The sequence below is a fragment of the Hippopotamus amphibius genome, chromosome 4 (genome assembly GCF_030028045.1).
Source record: "Hippopotamus amphibius kiboko isolate mHipAmp2 chromosome 4, mHipAmp2.hap2, whole genome shotgun sequence".
In the NCBI taxonomy this organism is placed as follows: Eukaryota; Metazoa; Chordata; class Mammalia; order Artiodactyla; family Hippopotamidae; genus Hippopotamus; species Hippopotamus amphibius.
In genome coordinates, this window is record NC_080189.1 from 159,875,855 (window position 1) to 159,896,226 (window position 20,372).

At 55.6% G+C, this 20,372-nt stretch overlaps 1 protein-coding gene across 1 annotated transcript; it reads left to right on the forward strand.

The window, feature by feature from the left end:
• The first annotated feature begins 1,078 nt into the window (after window positions 1-1,078).
• Window positions 1,079-19,117, forward strand: VSX2 (visual system homeobox 2). The gene is made up of 5 exons (XM_057733592.1): window positions 1,079-1,448; window positions 2,717-2,801; window positions 6,695-6,818; window positions 17,767-17,947; window positions 18,792-19,117. The coding sequence occupies exons 1-5, from the start codon at window positions 1,079-1,081 to the stop codon at window positions 19,115-19,117; spliced, it is 1,086 nt and encodes a 361-aa protein (XP_057589575.1).
• The last annotated feature ends 1,255 nt before the right edge of the window (window positions 19,118-20,372 follow it).

Here is a 20,372-nt window from a genome sequence, read left to right on the forward strand (position 1 = left end):
GTCTTTGGGGACAGAAGCTCACCTTTTAATTGCCTCTCACACTCTTCTTCCTCCCTCCCCTTTCCCGCCACATCAACAATGCCATCCTCTTTATTTGTTTGCTCAGTGAACTCTGAGGTACAGCAGACCCCTGACTTGTCTATCTGATTTACTGGGAACCCCTAGCTCCTAGCTCAGAGCTAGTAAGGACTCAATACATATTAGTTGAGTGAATGGATAGAAGAATAAATGAAATCTTTCCATGGAAGTTGGGCACCCTTCATGCTTATCTTAGAAAGATGTTCAGATGTCCACTGTTGTTCTCCAAAAGAAGTCACCACCGCTCTTCTTTCCCTCCAGGACCCCTACTCCTGACCCTATTATTCATTCATTCATTCATTGGGCGATATTTATTGAGTAGCTCTTCTGAACTAGGCATTGTATCCTGTGCTGGAGAGACAAGCCTTGAGCTCCTCCACTCCCACATCTCCCTTTTCAAACCCCAGCCCCTTCTCTCTCTCTCAATTGCTACCACACACCATGCCCAGGACACTTGCCCCTTCCTTGTTCTATCTTTTATGGAGTGGTCCCACATTTGGGCTTCTTTGATCCTGCCAAACCTGTATAGGAGTTGAGGGAGGGAGGGAGCAAAACTCCCAGTCTCTAGCACCTGCCCTCAGCCCATCCTCCCACCCCACCCCAGGGACAGTCCAAGCCGGCTCTGCCCAGAATCCCTAGCCATCCTGAAACGGCCCTGAACCTTGCTGTCTCATCTCAGCCTCTGGCGGCCCTGCCCATGGGCGTCCTGCAGAGCCCAGTCCGTGCCCGGACCCCAGCACCCTGGCCCCTCAGTGCTGCCTTCGGCGGGAGCTGCCAGCTTTTTGGAATTCCTAATCGCTCCTGGCCCCGGTGATTGGCTGCTCAGCTCTGACCCCACTTGGGCTGCCGCCTGGTTGGATAAAAGGGGAATCTCCTTGGGGCTCCAGAGCATTAGACATCGGAGGGGGCACCTGGGACCAACTTCGTGAAGCGGGGAGCCCGGCGGGGGGGTGGGGGGAGCCAAAGACCTGCGGCCTCGGCCCCTCCACAGAGCCGAGAGATGACGGGGAAAGCGGGGGAAGCGCTGAGCAAGCCCAAAGCCGAGTCAGTGGCCAAGAGTACCTCGGGGGGCGCCCCGGCCAGGTGCACCGGGTTTGGCATCCAGGAGATCCTGGGTTTGAACAAGGAGCCCCCCAGCTCCCACCCGCGGGCTGCCCTCGACGGTCTGGCCCCCGGGCACTTGCTGGCCGCGCGCTCCGTGCTCAGTCCCGCAGGAGTGGGCGGCATGGGGCTACTGGGGCCCGGGGGGCTCCCCGGCTTCTACGCACAGCCCACCTTCCTGGAAGTGCTGTCCGACCCGCAGAGCGTCCACTTGCAGCCGCTGGGCAGAGCATCGGGGCCGCTGGACACCAGCCAGACGGCCAGCTCCGGTAGGTGAGGGCGAGGCTTGTGTGGCTGCCTGACTGGGGTGAGAACCGGGAACCCCACGCCGTCGGCTCTCGCTAGCACCGCAAGGCCTCCTCCTGGCGCAAAAGTTCGTGCCAGGCCGAGGGGTCGCAGAGCGGGCCCGGGGCCGGCGCGCCCGGGGCGGGGGCCCGGGAGGATGCTCCCGGAGGCGGCCCCCGCGTTTCCGGCGGCCGAGCTGTTCTCCCGTCCCCGCATCGGGCCCGGCTCTGCCGCGGCGCCCGGTTGGGGCCCCACTGGAAACATGGCTTAGGGTGTCGGAGCTCGTGGGGCATTTGGAGGTTCCCCTCCGCTGCTCCGCTTCGGCCCCGGCCTCTCGGAGGACCCGCGCTCCTAGAGCCCGATTCCATTCCGGGCGTTGGCGGCCCAGGAAACGGGTGCCAGCTTCGGGCCCCAGCCCTGGTGTCCAAAGTTGTCTTTTCCTTCCTCCTTCCCTCCGTTCCAAGCCTCCCGCGTTGGTCAGCTGGGTTTTATTTTTCACCTCGCGAGCTTAGACAACCCGGCCACCGCGGCCCGAGATCCCACCTAAACGGCACAATATCTCGGATGCCAGCGCCTCGCGGGCTCGGGGCCCCTGGACGACCCCGCTGCACCCTTCCCGGGCCGGTTTCCCGGCCGCACGTCTCCGCCAGCTTGGCCCTCCGGCTCCGGTTCGCGCTCTGCGATTTCCCCGATTTTTCGCTGTCGTTTTATGTATTTCTATTTATTTGGAGGGGCAACGAAAAGCGGTGCGTCCCAGTCTCTCCAGTCCCGAGCGGGGGCGCATGGTGCGGGCACTGCAAAGGGGGCTGTGCCCGGGCGCCCCCAGGCCTTCCCGGTGTCCAGCTCTCCGCGCCCGGGCTCCGCTCCTGGGGGGCCACCTTCTGGACCCCCGCGCCGGGGCTGCAAGCGCAGGGCAGGGCGCCGAGCCCGGGGCACCGCCGGGGGGCCCTGCGACCCGCCGGGGCTGTCTCGCTCCCCGGCCGTGCCTGCTCCAGGCGTGCCGGGGCCTTTGCTTCTCTTACAACGAAATCTGTTCCCAACCTCCGGATTCCAGCGCCGGCGTGGGTAGAAACGGCCGCGGCTTAGGGATGGGGTCGACCTCGCGGAGGGCTTCCCGGGGAGACAGAGCAGGCCCGGCTGCTCCTGGAGGCCGCCGGGGGTGGGGCCCTCGCGGGCTTCGGGAGCCTGACGCGCCTGGGTGCTGCGGGGCGCGCCCCCCATTCTGCCGCGTGTGCCTCCGCCCGCTTTTCAGATTCTGAAGATGTTTCCTCCAGCGACCGAAAAATGTCCAAATCCGCTTTAAATCAGACCAAGAAAAGGAAGAAGCGGCGACACAGGTAAGGCCCTATTCAGCGCTTTCTGTCACCTTCCTGCTCACCCACCCACTGTCGTCCCCTGTTCGGGGGTCAGGTCGCTCGGACCCTAATTTCGCCGGCTCTAGATCGGAGGTCCGAGGTTGTGCCGGGACGGGGAGACCGGGCGTCGTTTGGGGACACCCGTCTGGGGCCCTGGCTTCCGGCCGTGCCGGGTGAGGATCTTGAGCGGCCGCCGGGGAAGTGGCACCGTTTCAGGCTTTCTCCTGCTTCTCCGGGAGAAAGGAAAGGCCCCAGCTAGGGCTAAAGCCGGCCAGAGAGGAGCTGGCGGCCCCCAGATGCCATCCCTGCATCGGCACATTCGGAGAGCCACGCACACCTCTCGGCTGGCAGATCGGCTCTCACCTCCGGCCGGAGCCGGTTCCTCTGCCCTCTGCCCCGGCCCCTATTCCTCTCCCGCCATCCCTGTCAGCGCCGCCAACCCCCTATCTTTCTGCGCCCACCGTTCGCAAAATCTTGAGCGTGATACCCGCATGGATGGCAGATTTTCCTTTGGCTTCTGCTCCTTTGTGGTCCGTAAGCCTCAGTTTCCTTGTCTGTAAAATGGGGAGGGAAGAGTGTGTGGTCTGGATGACCCCACCAGCCCTTGCTGGAGTGGAATGGGCTGCACTGGAGGATACAGACTAAAGAGATAGCTTTTTTGTTTTTGTTTTTCTTTAAATATTTTAAACATAGACATCACTTGCACAAAGTTAAAATACAATAGGTGCCGAAAGCTATATTCTGAAATTCCGCCACCCCAGACCGCATCCGCAGCGTCACCATCCGCAGCCTCACCAGCGCTCCCGATTCCTTGTGTAAATTTATAAGGAGGTTTCCAAGAACTAAAGGAGTGAGAACAAAAAATTGACCTGACTCTCTGTGGGTGCTGCTTGCAGGCGCTGGCCCTGCGCCCACTCCGGCTCTGTTTTCCCAAATCTCTCTCCGCCCCAGTGCGGGGGGGGGGGGGGGGGCGCCCGTAGGGTTCCCGCTGGCTCTGTGGACTTTTCCCCCTGGGGTGTTCTCCATCTCCCCATCCCACCTCCTCCTCTTCTTCCCAATTTCTTCTCAGCCTCTTTGCACCCATTTTCTGGGTGCTTTTCTGCGCTTCTCTCTTCCTTCACCCCCGGAAACGATCCCCACATTTTAAAACTGCTCTTCCTGACCTCGCGGGCCCCAACAGGTTAGGGCTCGAATGAGAGTGAACTTTGACTTGGTTTCTTGTGACCTCGGTGTGTTCCTTTCAGGCAGCTGTTTGTTTTTGTTTTGTTTGTTTTGTTTTATTGTAAATGGAAACGTCGTTTTCAGTCCTGATCCTGGGTCATTTTTTACATTCATCCTTCCAACAAATATTCATTAAAACACCTCCTGGGCACCCGTATCCTGCTGGTCCCAGGGTGGGGGTAATCCTGTCAGCCCCTGGAGCCTAGACAGGGACCTCCAGCAGAGACAGGGCCCTGGAGGGCAGGTCGGAGTCCGGCTGACCGGCTTCTGTGCTGCTGCCTGAATCGGGGTGGGGGAGGGTTCCCATAGCCAGGAGAGCCCTGGACAAAGCACCCTCAGGAGCAGTGTTTCTGCATGGGGGCATCTCCTTGTGTGGCACTTGGAACTGGCTGACCACAGCCGAAAGTCCACGCTTAAGGTTCCTGATCCTCTATCCTCACCTGATACCCTCTCCATCAGCGAAAACTTTGGGTGCTTCAGAGGGTTCCCCCAGGAGACGGGACAACAGCCCTAGGCTTCGGGCTATTTTTGGTGCATGAAGGGAACAGATGTTTGGAGGGAGGAGAATGGTTGATGCAGTTTTTAATTAGTAAAAAAATATGTTTTTCTGAGCTTCCCGCATTTGGGGATTTCAGGTAAGAGACCCTGGAATCTGGTGATGAGAGATGAGCATCTCTTGATCTCCCAGAAACACATGGAGCTTAGCCGGGGTTAGAGAGGGGAGTGGGGATGCAGCATCAGCCTTTGGATTCTCTTTGATTTTTCTCTTCTCTTTACCTGGGAGGCTCAGCTCCTGTAGACCGGTTACAATGGGAAAGCGAAGGGTCTGGGGTTCTGCGTAAAGCCAGGAGCAGGGTTTGGGTCACATTGTGCAGGGCACGGGGGACGCTCCCTGGAGAGCACGTCGGCGTAAACGCGTGGATTAGCTCTGAGACAGGAACGAGGGGGAGGCTGGGGGATTGGAGGCTTTGTCTCATTTCATTTCTTTCTTAATTCCTTTCTTTCTTATTTTTGTTTTTTGTTTGGTTTGGTTTGGTTTGGTTTTATTTTTGTGTTTTTGTTTTTCTCTAATGAGAGCTCTCCCAAGTAGAGGCTGGCACTTGAACGGTCCTGAATGACCTGCCATCACCTTTCCTCTTTGGCTTGGCCAGGCCACAGTAGTCGTGTGCCTCAGTTTTCCTAGTTTTGAAAAAGACTTGCATGTTTCGATTGTTTATTTTGACTGTCTGTTCAGGGGCCCTTCAGTAAGTGGCAGCAGAGAAATAGAAAGCAGCAGATCTTCAGAATTCTGAAGAATTAACTTTCTGTATACATAAGCATTCTGTTCCCCCCAAGAGAATAGGAGCAACGATTTAGAATCAAACCAGTCATTTTCTATAAAGAGCAGAATCGTTCTCACACATCCCCTGCATCATTCTTCAAGATGTTAAAGCCCTGACACCAGCACGAGGAGTATATAGGGGTTACATTGAGACTTTTTTCTTGTGTTGGGTGAGGGCGAGGGCAGCAGTGAGGGATTTTAACACACACCCCCCACCCGCCGCCCCATGCTGGCCCCAGGGTCCAAATCCCAGAGGCTCAAGCAAGGAATGTACCATCGTACAAGTTGAGTCTGTGAAATCCTGACTGTATTGCCCCTCCAGCTTGTTGATGAAGTTTCAGGATAAAGGTCACCTAGAACTTGGTGAAATTCAGGTCTGAAGCGAGAAGAATTTGTGCCTGTAAGTCAGTGTGTAGTGTATTCAAGAAAGGGGGACTATGAACCCCTTAATATTGGAGGTGGAAAAATTGTATGTGGTAGAGCATTCCATTTGCTAGGGTGAGAGGATGTAGCTTTTACTGGATTCTTAAAGCAGTTTATGACTCAAAATAGGTCCATGTGAACTGCCCTGTGGGGGGTGGGGGGCTCCCGCTGGGTGAGTGGCTGAGGCTGTGTGTGGGATGGTGGGGAGGTGGCCCTTGCCTTCTGAGCACAGGAAGGGACAGAACACCCCCTCCCCCTCTCCCCGCCCCCAAGACTCTGAGGGCAGCTCTAAGGAGGCTTTAGGTCTGGGCAGGTGAGGCGGGCGGCAGGGTGCTGAGGTGGGGTGAGGGGCTGGTAGATTCCGTTCTCCGCTGTACAAACACTGGGGCTGGGGCAGCTGCTGCATTTGACCTTCTGGTGAATCTTCGAACTTTGAGTACAGTTTAAAAGATCAACCCTCTTGTCTGTGAGAGCAGCCCAGGAGGCAGGCCCCAATGGGGCTGAGGTACTTATTTACCTGGTGAGCCCTTCACACTGTGCCTGGGAGGAGGAAGAGGGGCTTTCTGCAGTTTTCTAAAATTTGTGTCTTAACACCCTTTCCCCCAAAGCACGTCCAAGAAGATTCCCAGTACGAAATGTCACTGAGGGCTGAAATAATGCCCCAACCGCCAGAAGCGAAGTGTGGGCCCTCAGACTTGAATGAAGAAGAGTCCAAAGCGGGGGTGGGGGTGGGGGTGGCTGGGGAGGGTGGGGTGGGGGGGAGAGAGAGAGAGGGAGATTGCATCCGATTGTGCTGGCTGAGCCTGGGTTTGGGGTCTGTCCAGGAGCCATAGGTGAGGGCCATTCTATCCTCTCTGGGACACGTTCTTTCCATTTTGGGGGTCCTGACTACTGGTTTTGCTCCCTTCAGGACAATCTTTACCTCCTACCAGCTAGAGGAGCTGGAGAAGGCATTCAATGAGGCCCACTACCCAGATGTCTATGCCCGGGAGATGCTGGCCATGAAAACGGAGCTGCCCGAGGACAGGATACAGGTAACAGCCCTGAGTCCCTCTCTCACACTTTCCTCACCCTCAGGGACATCGACTGCCCCAGCCTCCCAGATACCCATCTCCCACCCCCCTGCTACCGTGTGCACTGGCCTGTAATCATGTCCTCAGGCAGAACAGTTCGCTTAAGCAGACAGGTATTTGCTGAATACCTACCATGTGAGGTGGGCACCACTGGGGGAACAAGACACTTGCCAGACGAGGTGTGGCCTGCTGCTGCAGACTGTGGGCTTCCTGGGGGGTATGTCAGACAGACCGTGAGGGCGCCCGTGGTGGCAGAAGGAGTTCTGGGTGGGTCCTGGGTTCTGAGCAGGGTCTCTGTTGTGGCAGGTGTCTCCCAGGTAGTACATGTCTGCTTCAAGGCCTGAGGTGGCTCCAGGCCTCTCTGGGTGCCTGGGCGGGGGGAGCGTCTGTTTCCCTTCCTCCCACTGCCCTCCCCATGAGGAAGAGGTTGCCCCCTACCTTCCTACATACCTCCACCCACTTGAGGCTCCTTGCTGCTCACAGCCCAACAGCTGGCCCTGCCCAGGGCTCCTGTTCCTCGACGTCTCCCAGCTCTGGCCCAGGATGTGCTGATGAAGCGCCCCCACTCCCCTTGCCAGAGAGTTTCGTGGCAGAACCAGCCCTGACCTGGACTGGGCCGTGCCCAGCTGTGCTGGGCGCCAGGCCACCTTTCATCAGTAGCAGGATCCTCCCAAGTCCAGGACGCCCCTAGCTGGGCAGGAGCAGGCTTCTTAATCATTTCTCTGGGAGGAGAGGAAGTCTGATGATTCTCCAGACAGGGCCTCCATGAGGAGGAAGAAGTGATGGGGTGGAGGAACATTTCCAGAAAGTTTGGGGTTGCCTTAGTTGGATCCAGACCTTGAGTCAAAGCTGCTCCTATCAGGACTCCTGAGTAGCCTGGAGTAGTTGATTGCCGAGGCTGGGAAAGGGCGGGAAGGGGCCCACCTTCCTGAAACACCTTCTGCTCCAAACCTCCTCCTCCTTCGTGTCTCCAGGTGTGATGTATGTTGGGGGGGTAGGGGACAAGTCCAGAGAAGGAACCAAATAAGGTATGTAGGTTCTTTGAGCTCTCTCACTGGAGAACCAGAGAACGGGTAATGAGCTGTGAGCTGCTTTTCCCAAAGAGCCTTCCTCTCCCCTGGAAGTCTGTTGGGAATTTCAGCCAATGGCTTTAGACAGCGACACTATCAATAAGCTCAATTATTCATAAGCAGATTATCTGTTCTGTGCATTATCCGTGGTGGCCTGGATCCATCACCCCCATCCAATTGGGGAAAGGCTGGGTGTTGATTCTGAATTGTGTGTGTGTGTGTGTGCGCGTGCGCGCACGCGCGCGTGCAAGCCAAGGCCCAATCCAGTTGATACGTGGTAGTAACCCCTGCCTGGCCTTCAGTAGCACAGAGTTGGCCATTACAAGTGGCTGGGGTGGGGTGGGGCTGCCAGATTTCCCCGCTGGTCGGCCCCACATTTGCACTATTGACCAGTAGGAAGGAGCAGCTTGTCTCTTGCAGTGGGTTGTCCTAAAATCCATTTGGCTGTAGTGCTGGTGGGTGGGAGTGTCTGAAGGATTTGGGGAAAGCTTGCCCTCTGCTGTAACTGCATTGCTACAAATGCCCATCCGGCGGACTCTAGGCTTTTTTTTTTTTTTTTTTTTTTTTTTTTATTATTATTTTATTTTATTTTTTTGGGGGGTACACCAGGTTCAATCAACTGTTTTTATACACATATCCCCAGACTCTAGGCTTTTTTAACTTGAGTGGGGAGTTGTCCACAGGGTGGTGTCTGAACCTGCCAGAACCAGCATGGAGGAGCCAAGGCTGTAGAGCATGTTGATTTCCTGGGCTGCAAGGATTGGCTGTGAAATCTGTGGTTACAGGAGAACCAAGCCAAGGATGTCTCCAACTCTTGGAGCACCGCCTGGTTCTTTGGCTAAACGCTGCCCCCGGAAGGTATTTGTGAGTTATCAAATAGCCCTGTCCCCAAATGTGTTACCAAGTGGCCTGGGAAAGGTCTGTCACATCTGTTAGTGACTCACAGCTCTAACCCACAGAGCAGTTCCCATGTGCCCGGTGTTCTAACTACACGACGTGCACAGCAGAGGCAGGGCTGTGCCGTGGTTAGGGACACCGACTCCAGAGCTGGACCATCTTCACCAGTTCACAGCCGAGTGGCTGTGGACAAGTTACTTCACCAGCTTGAGCCTCCCAGTGCTCATCTATAAAGTGGGGGTGACAGTGGCAGCTCCAGGTGTGACGGGCCGTGTGGGTAGTCTGTTCCAGGCGGGCCCGGCACCGGCCCAGCTCACTCGGTTTCGACTCTGATCTCATTAAATCCTGGCAACAACTGGCAGGGGAGAGAACACTAGCCTCCTCTTATAACTGAGGAAACTGAGGCACAGCAACTGCTCAAGGCCACACAGCTAGTAAGTGGGGGACACAGGGACCCCCCTGAGGTCCCTTTAGGCTGCACCTAAAGCCCACTCATTAACCACCTGCCTCTTGGGTTTGAAGGCTTTGCTTTGACTTGAAGTTGGGGGAACAGAGATGATTTGAGGTCAGTTGGGAAGCCTGTATCAAATCTTCTTTATAAAAAAACAACAACCCAGTATATATTGAGTACCAGGCACTGTTCTAAAAACCCCCCAAAACTCACTTATAAAAAAAATTAATTTTTAAATGGGCAAATTCATGTACATGAGTTCAAAAGGGTGAAAGATGAGTCTCCCTTCCCACTAGGCACCAGCAGCCCCTCCAGGGGTTACCAGTTTCCTTTGGTTCCTTCCAGAGATAGTTTATGTATATTCTATTCCCAAAAAATCCTCAGAACGCCCGATGGACTAGCTGCTATTACTATTCCCACGTTACAGGTGGGGAACCTGAGGCCCAAAGCTCAGACCTGAGTCCCTTTAGACTCCAGAACATGTGTTTCACTACACTGGCCCCTTCCTCCCCATTCCCTCTCCGCATGTGTGGGACCAGTGCATCTAAGGACAGACCCTACCACTCAGAGCCAGTCCCCTCCCCGCCCCCAGCTTCCAGGCCTTTGTCTGTGTGTTGGGGGTGAAGCAGGGGCAGTTATTAGAGGCTCCAAGTCTGAAGTTAGACATTCTCAGGTGGAATGGAAAGGTTATTGGACTGGATATCCAGTCAGGGACCCAGATCTTAGTTCTGGCTCTGACACCCACCAGGCATGGCAGAGGCCAAGTCATCTGTAAAAGGAAGAGGGGGAATCCCTCCCAGAGAGCAGCCTGCTTAGGGTCACCTCTTCCACTGGGCCCCTGGGCCGCTGTTGGTGGAATGGAGGTGTGGGACAGCCCCAGGTGGACAGCTGAGACCCACACTTTTTTTTTTTTTTAAATTTTAAAGTTTTTATTTATTTATTTGGCTGCGCTAGGTCTTAGTTGTGGGCTTCTTAGTTGCAGCATGTCGGGATCTAGTTCCTCCACCAGGGAGGGAACCTGGGCCCCCTGCACTGGGAGCACAGTCTTAACAACTGGACCACCAGGGAAGTCCCTGGGACACACACTTTTGCTGGGCCAACCCGGGTAAGCTCCTGGATGTGTCTGAGACATACTGTCTAATGTCTAATGAGAACCCAGTGTAGATGTGAAAAGTCAGACACACCTACTTCTAATCTTTGTTTCACTGCCAGCAAGTTATACTCCCAGCCTCAGACTACTCGTTTGTGAACTAATAATAATAAAAATTATCTAAAATAACTTAACAAAAGTATTATTATTATTGGCATTATTAGTACATAACGTTGTCCCAGATATTAAGTGCTTTCCATGCCGTTTTTCATTACATCCTCACAACAACTAGATGAGTTAGATGCTATTCTTATCTCCATTTTCTGGATGAGGAAACTGAAGGGCTGAGAGGTGAAGTAAGTGGCGGACTGGGACTCAAACCCGGTACTCGAGTACAATCGTAGGAGAGCACAGCAGGGAAATGGGAGCACCTATCCACAGAAACTGGCATAATTAATGCAAATTGCAGTGACGAGGGGTCAGGCCCCTCAGTAGTGGCCGATTTCCTCCGCCTTTGTGCTTTGAGGGCAAGCACTTCCTCCCTATACATCTCTCTGGGTTGGAGTGAAGCAATAAGGTGCATTGTTGGGGAAAAAAGAGATTTCCAGTCTTCACATCAGACTCAGACATGAAGTCCTATTTGTGTCTCTGAGAAACGCTGGGATATGGCATTCTGGAAGCCGCTGCCAGATGTCAGCCCTAGAGGAGAGGAAATGGGTTTCAAGACTGACTTTATTTCCTCTGTGGGGTCATTGATTCTCAGAGTTGTTAGACAGGAGTATATTAATATAGTCACTGATGTGTTTACTGTATTTTTTTCTGACAAAAGTTGTGCTAATTTAAAATGCCTACATTACAGAGATATGCACGTGCAAAACGAACAGCGCCATCTCACCTCCACTCTTAGCCCGGTGTGTTTGGAGGGATGAGATTTGGATTCTCTGACTAGCACTGTTCCATTCTGCCTCTTTTAAAGTGGTCCCCTCCCAAGGGTAGGGAACAAAGTTAGAAGTTAGAAGATAGCTGCCTGGATGGGAAAAGGGTTGCAGTGTGTCTCAGTCCAGGACATTTATTAGACTCACAGGGCAGCTTTTTAAAATGACCCATGCCAGCCTCCCACAATGCTGGGTTTGATTTGGTGTGGAGCCTTGGCATCTGTACATTTTTTTAAATTAATTAATTAATTTATTTATTTATTTTATTGGCTGTGTTGGGTCTTCGTTGCTGCACACGGCCTTTCTCTAGTTGCAGTGAGCGGGGGCTACTCATCGTTGTGGTGCGCAGGCTTCTCACTGCGGTGGCCTCTTGTTGCAGAGCACGGCCTCTAGGCGTGTGGGCTTCAGTAGTTGTGGCACACGGGCTCAATAGTTGTGGCTCACAGGCTCTAGAGTGCAGGCTCAATAGTTGTGGCGCATGGGCTTAGTTGCTCCACGGCATAGTGGGATCTTCCTGGAGCAGGGATCGAACCCATGTCCCCTGAATTGGCAAGCGGATTCCTACTCACTGCGCCACCTAGGAAGTCCATCTGTACATTTTTAAAGCTCTCCAGGTGATTGTGTGCAGCCAGTGTAAAAATGCTGGGTCAGAGGCTCAGGAAAAGGGTTTCTCTGTTTTAAATGGGTTAATAAGAGTAGAAGAAAGTGCACTATTGGGGGACATGGTGGGATGACCTGTCCAGAGGTTCTGGGAAGGATGCTGTCTGGGGCTGCCAGGAAACATGAGCAGAGCTGCCCCCTAGTGGACATCAGAGGGTACAGCAAGGCCAGGCTTCTCCCAGCCTGAAGATGGGACTGGAAAGGGTGTGCTGAAATATGTTGTCAGAAGTGCTGAGTGGATGTGGAGTGTGAGGTCGTTAAATCACACCAGCAATGAGCCCAGATTAATCAGCTTCCAGTCAGAGGAGAGGAGAGAAGGTAGGTGAATGTGATGGAAACTGCCACATGGCAGAAAAAGCTGGGCCTGATGGCCTGAAGCAAGATTGGAGGGCAGGGCCTGGAGTAGCCAAGGGGCCAGAGTGTGCAGAGCAGCGAGCACGCACGATGTCTCCTTTAGGGGCCGATCCTGGAGGGACCGCAGAGGGAAGGAGGCCCGGGCGTGTAGTCCTGTGGGAATATAAGGCTGGGAGCTTGTGACAACAAGAGAAGCCCTGGTTACCCACAAGGGAGAGAGGCAGAGCCGACAGTGTTGCCTGGCCAGCTTGATAGGTGCCCTGTAGCAGAAGCATTTGGCAAGAAGCCCTTTCCTGGGTCCAGTCCATCCTTGCAGGCGGGAGCTCTTGGGACCTTCTCTGCCAGGTGTAACAGCCAGGTGTCAGACCAGCTGTTGACAGCCAGAGGCCTCCTACCTGGACTCTCTAAGTGCACCTGGGGCACCACCTGTGAGGGGAAGTGCACCAGGAAATCCAGGCTCTTTCCTGAGCTGGAAGATCTTCCCTGCTCTCCTTTCCCTGGGACTCCCAAATTGGTGATACTTGATGTCCCTTTTGGGCCCCTTCTCAGGCACTCGGAGGCCTGAAGTGGAAGGCAGAGCTCTGGTTCTTGCCAGGGCCTGGGACGCAGGCTCTCCTGAAGTGTTCCAGACCCAATTTCCTTGGGAGTGGAGCAGTGTCTTCTACAAAGCGCACAGTCAGGAAAGTGAGAGAGGGATTGAAGGAGTGTTGTGGGCTTGACAGAACCAAGAGATCAAGCAGGAAAGGGGGCCTAAATGCTGAGAAGGAATGGGAGGTGGGAGATGGGAGGCCCTGGCTTTATGTGAAAAGTGTCACTGAGCATTTGCTGAAAAGCAAATCCTCGTCTTGTTGCACATCTGTCCACGGAATTCACCCAGCATCGGGCCAACATATTTTAGTTCTTACAACATGCCAGGCATTTCCCATGCACTATTCTGTTGAATTTTTACAACAAACTTGCGAAATAACACAGAGCAGATGAAGAATCAGAAGCTCAGAAAGGTTAAGAAATGCAGCCAAGGTCACAAAGGCAGTTGGAGGCAGAGCAGGGATCTCCAACCCAGTTCTTCTAGCTCCTGATCATAGCTGAGTGCGTGGATGGTCTCTTGCATTTGCACCTCAAGTGTCTGGAATACACTGGAAATGTGGGGAGAGCTGCAGGGGCATCTCTTTGGCCTCTAGAGGGGAAATCAGAGGCTATGTTACAATCTTACAACCTGGAGATTAGTTCTGTCCCCCCACTGCACCTCCTAGAGTTGTTGTTTTTGTTGTTTTATTATTACTATTTGTCAGTCCAGGCTTGCATCAGGGCACGTGGAGGAGGCCAGAGGGGCAGGTAATGCCATTGATTAACCTGCCCCCTGCACAGACTCCCTCTGACTTTCTGTGCCTCCACTGAAATAATAAGTAGCGTTTATTGAGCACCTTCTGTGTGGCAAACGCTGATTTTAGGCACTTTCACTTATTTCATTAATCCCCAAAACAACCCAGAAAAGTAGGTATTCTTATTTTATGCTTGAAGAGACTGAGACTAAGGGAGGGCAAGGAACTTGCCCAGGATCACACAGCAATTTTTGTCACCGTTGGGAATTCCAGTTCAGGACTGGCTGCTTTCAATGCTTCTTGCAAATGTTTAAGTTCTGCACTCATGCTGGTTGCTTCCAGGAAGGGAAGAGAAAGGCAAATGTGAAGAGTGGTTAGGGTTAATTCTAATTCCTTGTCCTCTTTTCTCCAAGGCACCAATGCCACAGCTTCCCTGCCAACTGTCCTAAAAAAGAAATTGTTCTGGCTGTCCAGGTTTCCTCCATAAATTGGAGTAGCATCTGGTCTTCAAAGAGAGCCAGGCATTCCAGGAGCCCACAACCAAGGGTCCGGATGACTCCTGGTTTGAGCGACCAGCTGGCACCAACTCCCCTGGGAGTGTCTGTGTGCAAAGTCTGATCTGCAGACCAGTTATTCATTTGTCCAAATTAGGAGACCGGAGAAAACTATGTGCATCTCAAGTCTGCGCCCCCTTCTTCAGTGTTCCAGGAAAGATGATGTTTCCATCTGAGAGCCCCGCCCCCTCTCAAGCTTCTGAATAAGAGGGAAGCCAGGGCAATGCACCTTTCTGGACATCCACGCTTGGGGGGTGGGGGGAAGTGAGCACCTCTGCTTTTGTTGTCTCCACAATCCCTTCTCCAGAATACCTGATTCTAAACCATGCCGAAAGCAGGCACTTCTTTCATCAGTTTGTCATCAAAACTCATTCTTGGCAAAAACCGGATCTGACCTGAGGCTCTTTATTTGTCCCTTATGAATATGTGTACCTTTTGCTGCAGAAATGAAAGCTGATTTGACTATGGGGTGCTGCTGCTGCTGCTGCAGGATGTTGCATAATATGTAGTATATGCATCACATATTTTTTCTAAAATCCAAAACATTCTGGAGTATGGCCCCAATGGGTTCCTGCTAAGGGCTTGTGGCCTTGTTGTGTTATAAAGCACTATTTTCAAGTAGGAAGGTCATCTCCTGCCCAGGAGGCAGATGGCTTACTTAGATTCATAAAGATAGCCTTCCCAAGCCTCTGGGGTTGGACTTGGAATTCCACCTTGGAATTCCATCACCAAGAGGTTCATTCTTTGCTGTTCTTCTCTGTGAGGTGGATGAAACCGGAAGTCACACCTCTCTGTGGCTTAGGCCTTTTAGGTTGTTCCTCTGTGCGGAAAAGCAGCTTGAGACAAGTGAGTACTTGTAGACGACGACCAAGTGCTAATGGGAAGAAAGATGGGACAGGACAGAGGTCTCAGGCAAACCACAGGCCTTAGGTATGGCAGAGGGCCTGCAGGACAGAGGGCCGCTGGGGAGAGATCTAAACACAGCGCAGAGCCGGGCCAGGCCCATGCGCTGCGCACCGCGCTCCACTCTTCAGTGCGTGCTCGGAGCACATCTATCCAACAGCCCTCAGGTTGCACAAGCCCGTTCCTTGGCCGGGTTCACTCAGCGCGGCTTGGGTGCAGACCCGGGGGAGGCCTTGCATTGGCTCCACGGCTCTCCAGCAGGGACGGCACGTGCCAAAGCCAGGGATGGCAAAGGTGCGGCTCACCGGGGACCGCGCCACTCGGGGTGGGACGGACGGCGCGGGCGCGGGCTCGGCGTGCGGATGGAGAGGCCCGGGGTGTCCGAGGCCGCCTCTCTCCCGCTTTTAGAGGCTCCCAGTTATTTACAAAGGAAGAAATGCCAAGAACAGGTCACACACGTTTGGGTCAACTTAACAGTGTGCTCGGACGGTGCGGTCCTTCCGCAGCCCCGCAGCGCGTCTGCGCCCCCGGGGCTCTCTGGGGGCCTTTGGGGGTGCGAGGCGGGGCGGCCTGGGCGCCCCCTGCTGGATGCGGCCGGCCGCGCTCGGCCCCAGACGCGCGGCTGCCGGGAGCCGCCGAGGCGCTCCCTCCGCCCCCTGGCGGCGGCGGCGGGAACCGCAGGGGCGCGCGGATTCTGAGCCCCGGCCCCGGGCCTCCCCGGCGGCCGAGGCAGCAAAGGGTTAAGCTGTCAGCGGCGCGACGTTAAACAGGTGTCAAAGGCGCCCCATATATCTGCAGATTGAAATCAAATTCTTTGCCGTATAAAAAGATAAATTACCCAGGCGCTGCCGCGCGTCCCACTCATCACGCCAGCGCCAGACGGCAAGCAATTTTTTTTTTTTTAATGTGCTAACGACCTAATCAAGCAATCAAGTCGGAGAAGATTGCAGAGTGACCGGGGCAGCCATCTGCCGGCGAGCCCCGCATTCATTTCCCGCGCCCCTGCGTGGGGCGGGGGCCGGGGAGCGAGCTGCCGGGGGAAGAGGGGGAAAAAAACCCTAAACAAATTAACACCCAATTTTCCCCGTCTAATTAGTTAAATGAGAAGTGTTTGGGGTCCCCCGAGGAGGGGGAGCGGCTCGCGGCGCGGCTCGCGCTGCCTCCCCAGCATTAATTAGTGCGGGTCAATGCCACGGCTCCCGGGAGATCAGCCGCTTTAATTTCCCGTGATATTTCAGTGCCTGAGGCCCATCGATTCAAACAGAAATTAACTTATTTTTCAATCAGCCCAGGGCTGCCCCTGGGGGTGACTCTTCTTTTGCCGCCTCCTGAATAGAGCTGGAGCAATTTTTCATCAAAAGCTGAAACCACAGCCGCCGGAGGCGGGGAGGGGGCCCGGAGGGGAGGGCGGGGACCTGGCCGAGGCGAGGGAATGGAAATCGCCCAGGAAACTAATAGATTTTTCAGAATCCGCCTCTGCCCTCCCCTCATCCCCCACTTCCTGGGGCGCCTGGGCGTCTCGCCGCCCCGGGGGTCAGGGCCTGGAAGGCCTGTGGGGGGGCAAGAGAGGGCCAGCAGGCCTCGGGTCCTTGCAGCGCCCACCCGTCTCCCCAGGGCGTCTCACCTGCTCGAAGGTCAGTGCAGCTGTCCCGGGTCCTGGCTCCTGTTAACTGCGGGAAGCCTCAGGAAAGCTGCTTGGGGGGGGGACCAAGAAAATCCCCCCTCCTCTAACACAGCAGGGACCCTGGGGTCTCGTTCAAAAACCTGGCTGGAGTGTTGCTGATATGCGCAGCGCACCCCGTGCTCGTTCAGACCCTGCACCAGTCAGCTTTGGAGCCAGAGAAGCATCCCCTAGCATGCCCACGGCACTGTCCTAGGTCCCCACCTTCATGTGCTCCTCACACCAGAAGAATTTTGTCTTCCCTCCCTGAATGAAGGATGGCTGTCCAGCTCCCCCAAATGTCATTCAAAGTTAGGTCCAAAATTGTGGAGAGTGGGTGAATGGAGGCCACCAGGCATGGCAGGGCTTGGCCAAGACTGGGCAGAGAAGGGAGGCTGATTCAGGCCTTCTGGGAGTGTCCTCTGCCCAGCTTTGGAGTAGTTCCCAGGCTTCCTGACACCTGGATGAAATGCCCTTTGTTTCCTGAGTCCACACTCACCTTGCCTGCCCTGGACTGCTCTGGCCTCTGGAGTTCTGGTGGAGACAGAGCCCTGAATCAAAGGCACTGGTCAGAAAAGGGATTCTGTTTGTATGCTGGAGGTGTGAACACTTGCAAGAGAGCTATGAAGGTCAGGCTTCTCAGCTGCAAACTGAGGACCCCATGGGGAACTAACTGCCCACCTGCAAGACCCTGTCAAGGAAGCGTCCCTACCCCATCACCCTAAACCGCTTTGATTAAAAAAAAAAAGAAAAGAAAAAGACCATTTGCCTATCATATTGTCACAGGACTTGTGTCTCATTCTGGATGCCCTGAGGCTGGAGGAACCCCAGGGGTTTCATGGGGTGGGTGAGCTTAAGGAAGGATGTCCTGCTGGAGAAACCAAAGTCACAAGGGAATGGGGCCACTGGCAGTCAAAGAGGTCAGGCCCTTAACTGCTCACAGACACAACGGGGTAGGGGCCTGGCCTCTGCCTCATAGAGGATGCCCCTGACCTATGTGTCTGCACTTGTAGGTCTGGTTCCAGAACCGCAGAGCCAAGTGGAGGAAGCGGGAGAAGTGCTGGGGCCGGAGCAGTGTCATGGCAGAGTACGGGCTCTACGGGGCCATGGTGCGCCACTCCATCCCCCTACCGGAGTCCATCCTCAAGTCCGCCAAGGATGGCATCATGGACTCCTGCGCCCCGTGGCTGCTGGGTAAGAGCCCGCACTCTCCCTGGGGCCCTGCCCCTGTGGTGAGGGGAGCGGGCTCCCTGGAGGAGGGGACAGAGCCCTGGAGCAGGGACACCTGGCCCCAACAACCTGGCAGGAGAGAGGCCCTCCAAAGCTGGCCTCCCAGGTCTCCCTTGGGGGGCTCAGAGGGCAGGCTGCTCCCAGGGCTTGTGTCTGTCCCTTGCACACACCTACTGGGTGCCCAGGCCTCTCATCCTGGGTGGGTCGCTTCCTGCGGGTTCTTTTGTCTTGTGAGAAGAGGGTGGCTGTTGCCCCAGGGTCTGTATCCTCCTCTTCTTTTGGTCGGAGATGGGGTTGTGGTGAATGAAACAGGCCCTCTTGGGGGTTGAGGGGACCCCTGGGTCCCTTTGGCCACCATTCTGGCTTTGTCCGAAGGACTTCTTCCCCCTGAATCTCTCCACCTGCCATCCTCCCCCACCTGCCATCTGGACCTGTGTCTGACAGCAGCACCAGCTTATCTTGGGGTTCTGAGATCTGGAACCCCAAAAGGAAGGGCTGGGGGAGCAAGTGCTGTGCTCAGGAAGGGACAGACAGGATGCCCGGGGGCCAGGTGCCCAGGGACTTGGCTTGGAGAAACCCTCTGCAGGCCCGGTGCTCCGCTGCTGGTCCGCAGCCTCCTCCCCGGCCACCCTCCCGCTGCCCCGGCCCCGGCCCCGGCCCCGGCCCCTGGGACTCGCGTGACTGCGGTGTATGAAGTAAGGCTTTCTGCTCGTCCTTAATTCTGGCCTCTCTCTATCTTTGCCGTTTTCAGTTCAAGATGGCTTTCCCAGGCGCTTTTCTAAACCCGAATACCAACAATTCTTTTTAGGGATGCACAAAAAGTCGCTGGAGGCGGCAGCTGAGTCGGGGAGGAAGCCCGAGGCGGAGCGCCAGGCGCTGCCCAAGCTCGACAAGATGGAGCCGGAGGAGCGGGGCCCCGACCCCCCGGCCGCCATGTCCCAGGAGGAACTGAGGGAGAACAGCATTGCGGCACTCCGAGCCAGAGCGCAGGAGCACAGCACCAAAGTGCTGGGGACTGTGGCCGGGCCCGACAGCCTGGCCCGGAACGCCGACGAGCCGGGACAGGAGGAGGCCACGGATGAAGACAGGCCAGCGGAGAAGCTGAGTCCGCCGCAGCTTGAGGACATGGCTTAGGTCGAGGGCACGCAGACACCGGAGCCCTAGGACTCTGCTCTCCTGTGGTGTTGGGAGGTGTTCTCCCAGGCGGGGCCCAGGCCTGGCCTCTGCCACCCTCCCTGCCCCACGGGCCCTCTGTGACCCCCGGGTGACTTCAGGCACAGCTCAGTCCTGGCCGAGGCGCTGGGCTACGCTGAGACATCCCTACCTGGCCCTGACCTGTCCAGCACCCTCCTCCTCATCCTAACAGCCCTGCCTCAGAAGCCTTCTTGCTGCCCCAAACCACCCCCTCAAGCTGCTTTCACTCAGTCCTTTGGCGACTCTCATTGTCCAAATCCACCCCGCCCTCTCTGTTCTCTTGCTCAAAAGCGCCCTCCTTCCCAGCTCTACACCCACTGTGGATTCTGCTCTGCCCAGACCCAAAGCCCATGGCTGCAAACACACTGCCTGCCATGGCGGCGACAGGGATGGAGGCCTGCCAAGCTCCGGTGTCCTGAGCGCCCCAGCCCCCAGCGACACTCTGCTGCCCTGCCTGTTCCCTCCGCGGTGTAGATGTACTGTCTTGCCGGCCCAAGCACAGCCTCTGCCCACCCCCATCACTGGGGCCCAGATCCCACATTCAGCTTGGGAAGTCTCAGCCTGGGCCCCTCGGCCAGCCTCCATGTCATGCCCTCCACGGTCAGCCTCAGGAACCTGTCCTCCACACCCAGCCTGTCCCACCATTCCTCCCCGCACAGGTGCCAGTGCCGCAGGGGGCAGCGTACAGTACCTGCAGTGAAGCCAGGGTCTGCCCTGCAGCCAGGGGCACGTCTCACAGATGCTGTGGCTCACTGCACCTTTGGGACGCCAGATCCTCCCCCCGGGGCCCTTGGGTGTGTGTCATGGAGCATCCTGACCCCTACCCCACCCCTACATGCTGCCTGTGACCCTGACGTGCTGTGCAAGGCATCCTTCTCCTAGAGCTTCTTGCAAATTACTGGTTTGCATGTGCCCTGCCTTGGAGCAACCCAATTCAGCTGTAAAATGAACACACAAGAAACAACAGATCCTGACTCAGCGTGATTCAGGCCATTCATGGAGGGAGCCTGAGGCTGTAAATAGGCATCACGGTTGATCACAAGAAGGGCAGGAGAAAAGGCTCGAAGGACAGCAGGAAAGGAGCCGGTGTCAGACCGAAACTAAGCTACAGGCACACATACCTTCACTCCAGGTGTGAGCTGTGGTGCATGTTCTCCAGAGTCAGACGGTGATGGTGCTGGAATAGGGGGCGGGG

Coding starts and splice junctions, on each gene's coding strand:
- VSX2 (XM_057733592.1), top strand. CDS start 1,079: ATGACGGGGAAAGCGGGGGAAGCGCTGAGCAAGCCCAAAGCCGAGTCA. Junction 2,802..6,694: donor AGGAAGAAGCGGCGACACAG/GTAAGGCCCTAT, acceptor TGCTCCCTTCAG/GACAATCTTTACCTCCTACC. Junction 17,948..18,791: donor CTGCGCCCCGTGGCTGCTGG/GTAAGAGCCCGC, acceptor AATTCTTTTTAG/GGATGCACAAAAAGTCGCTG.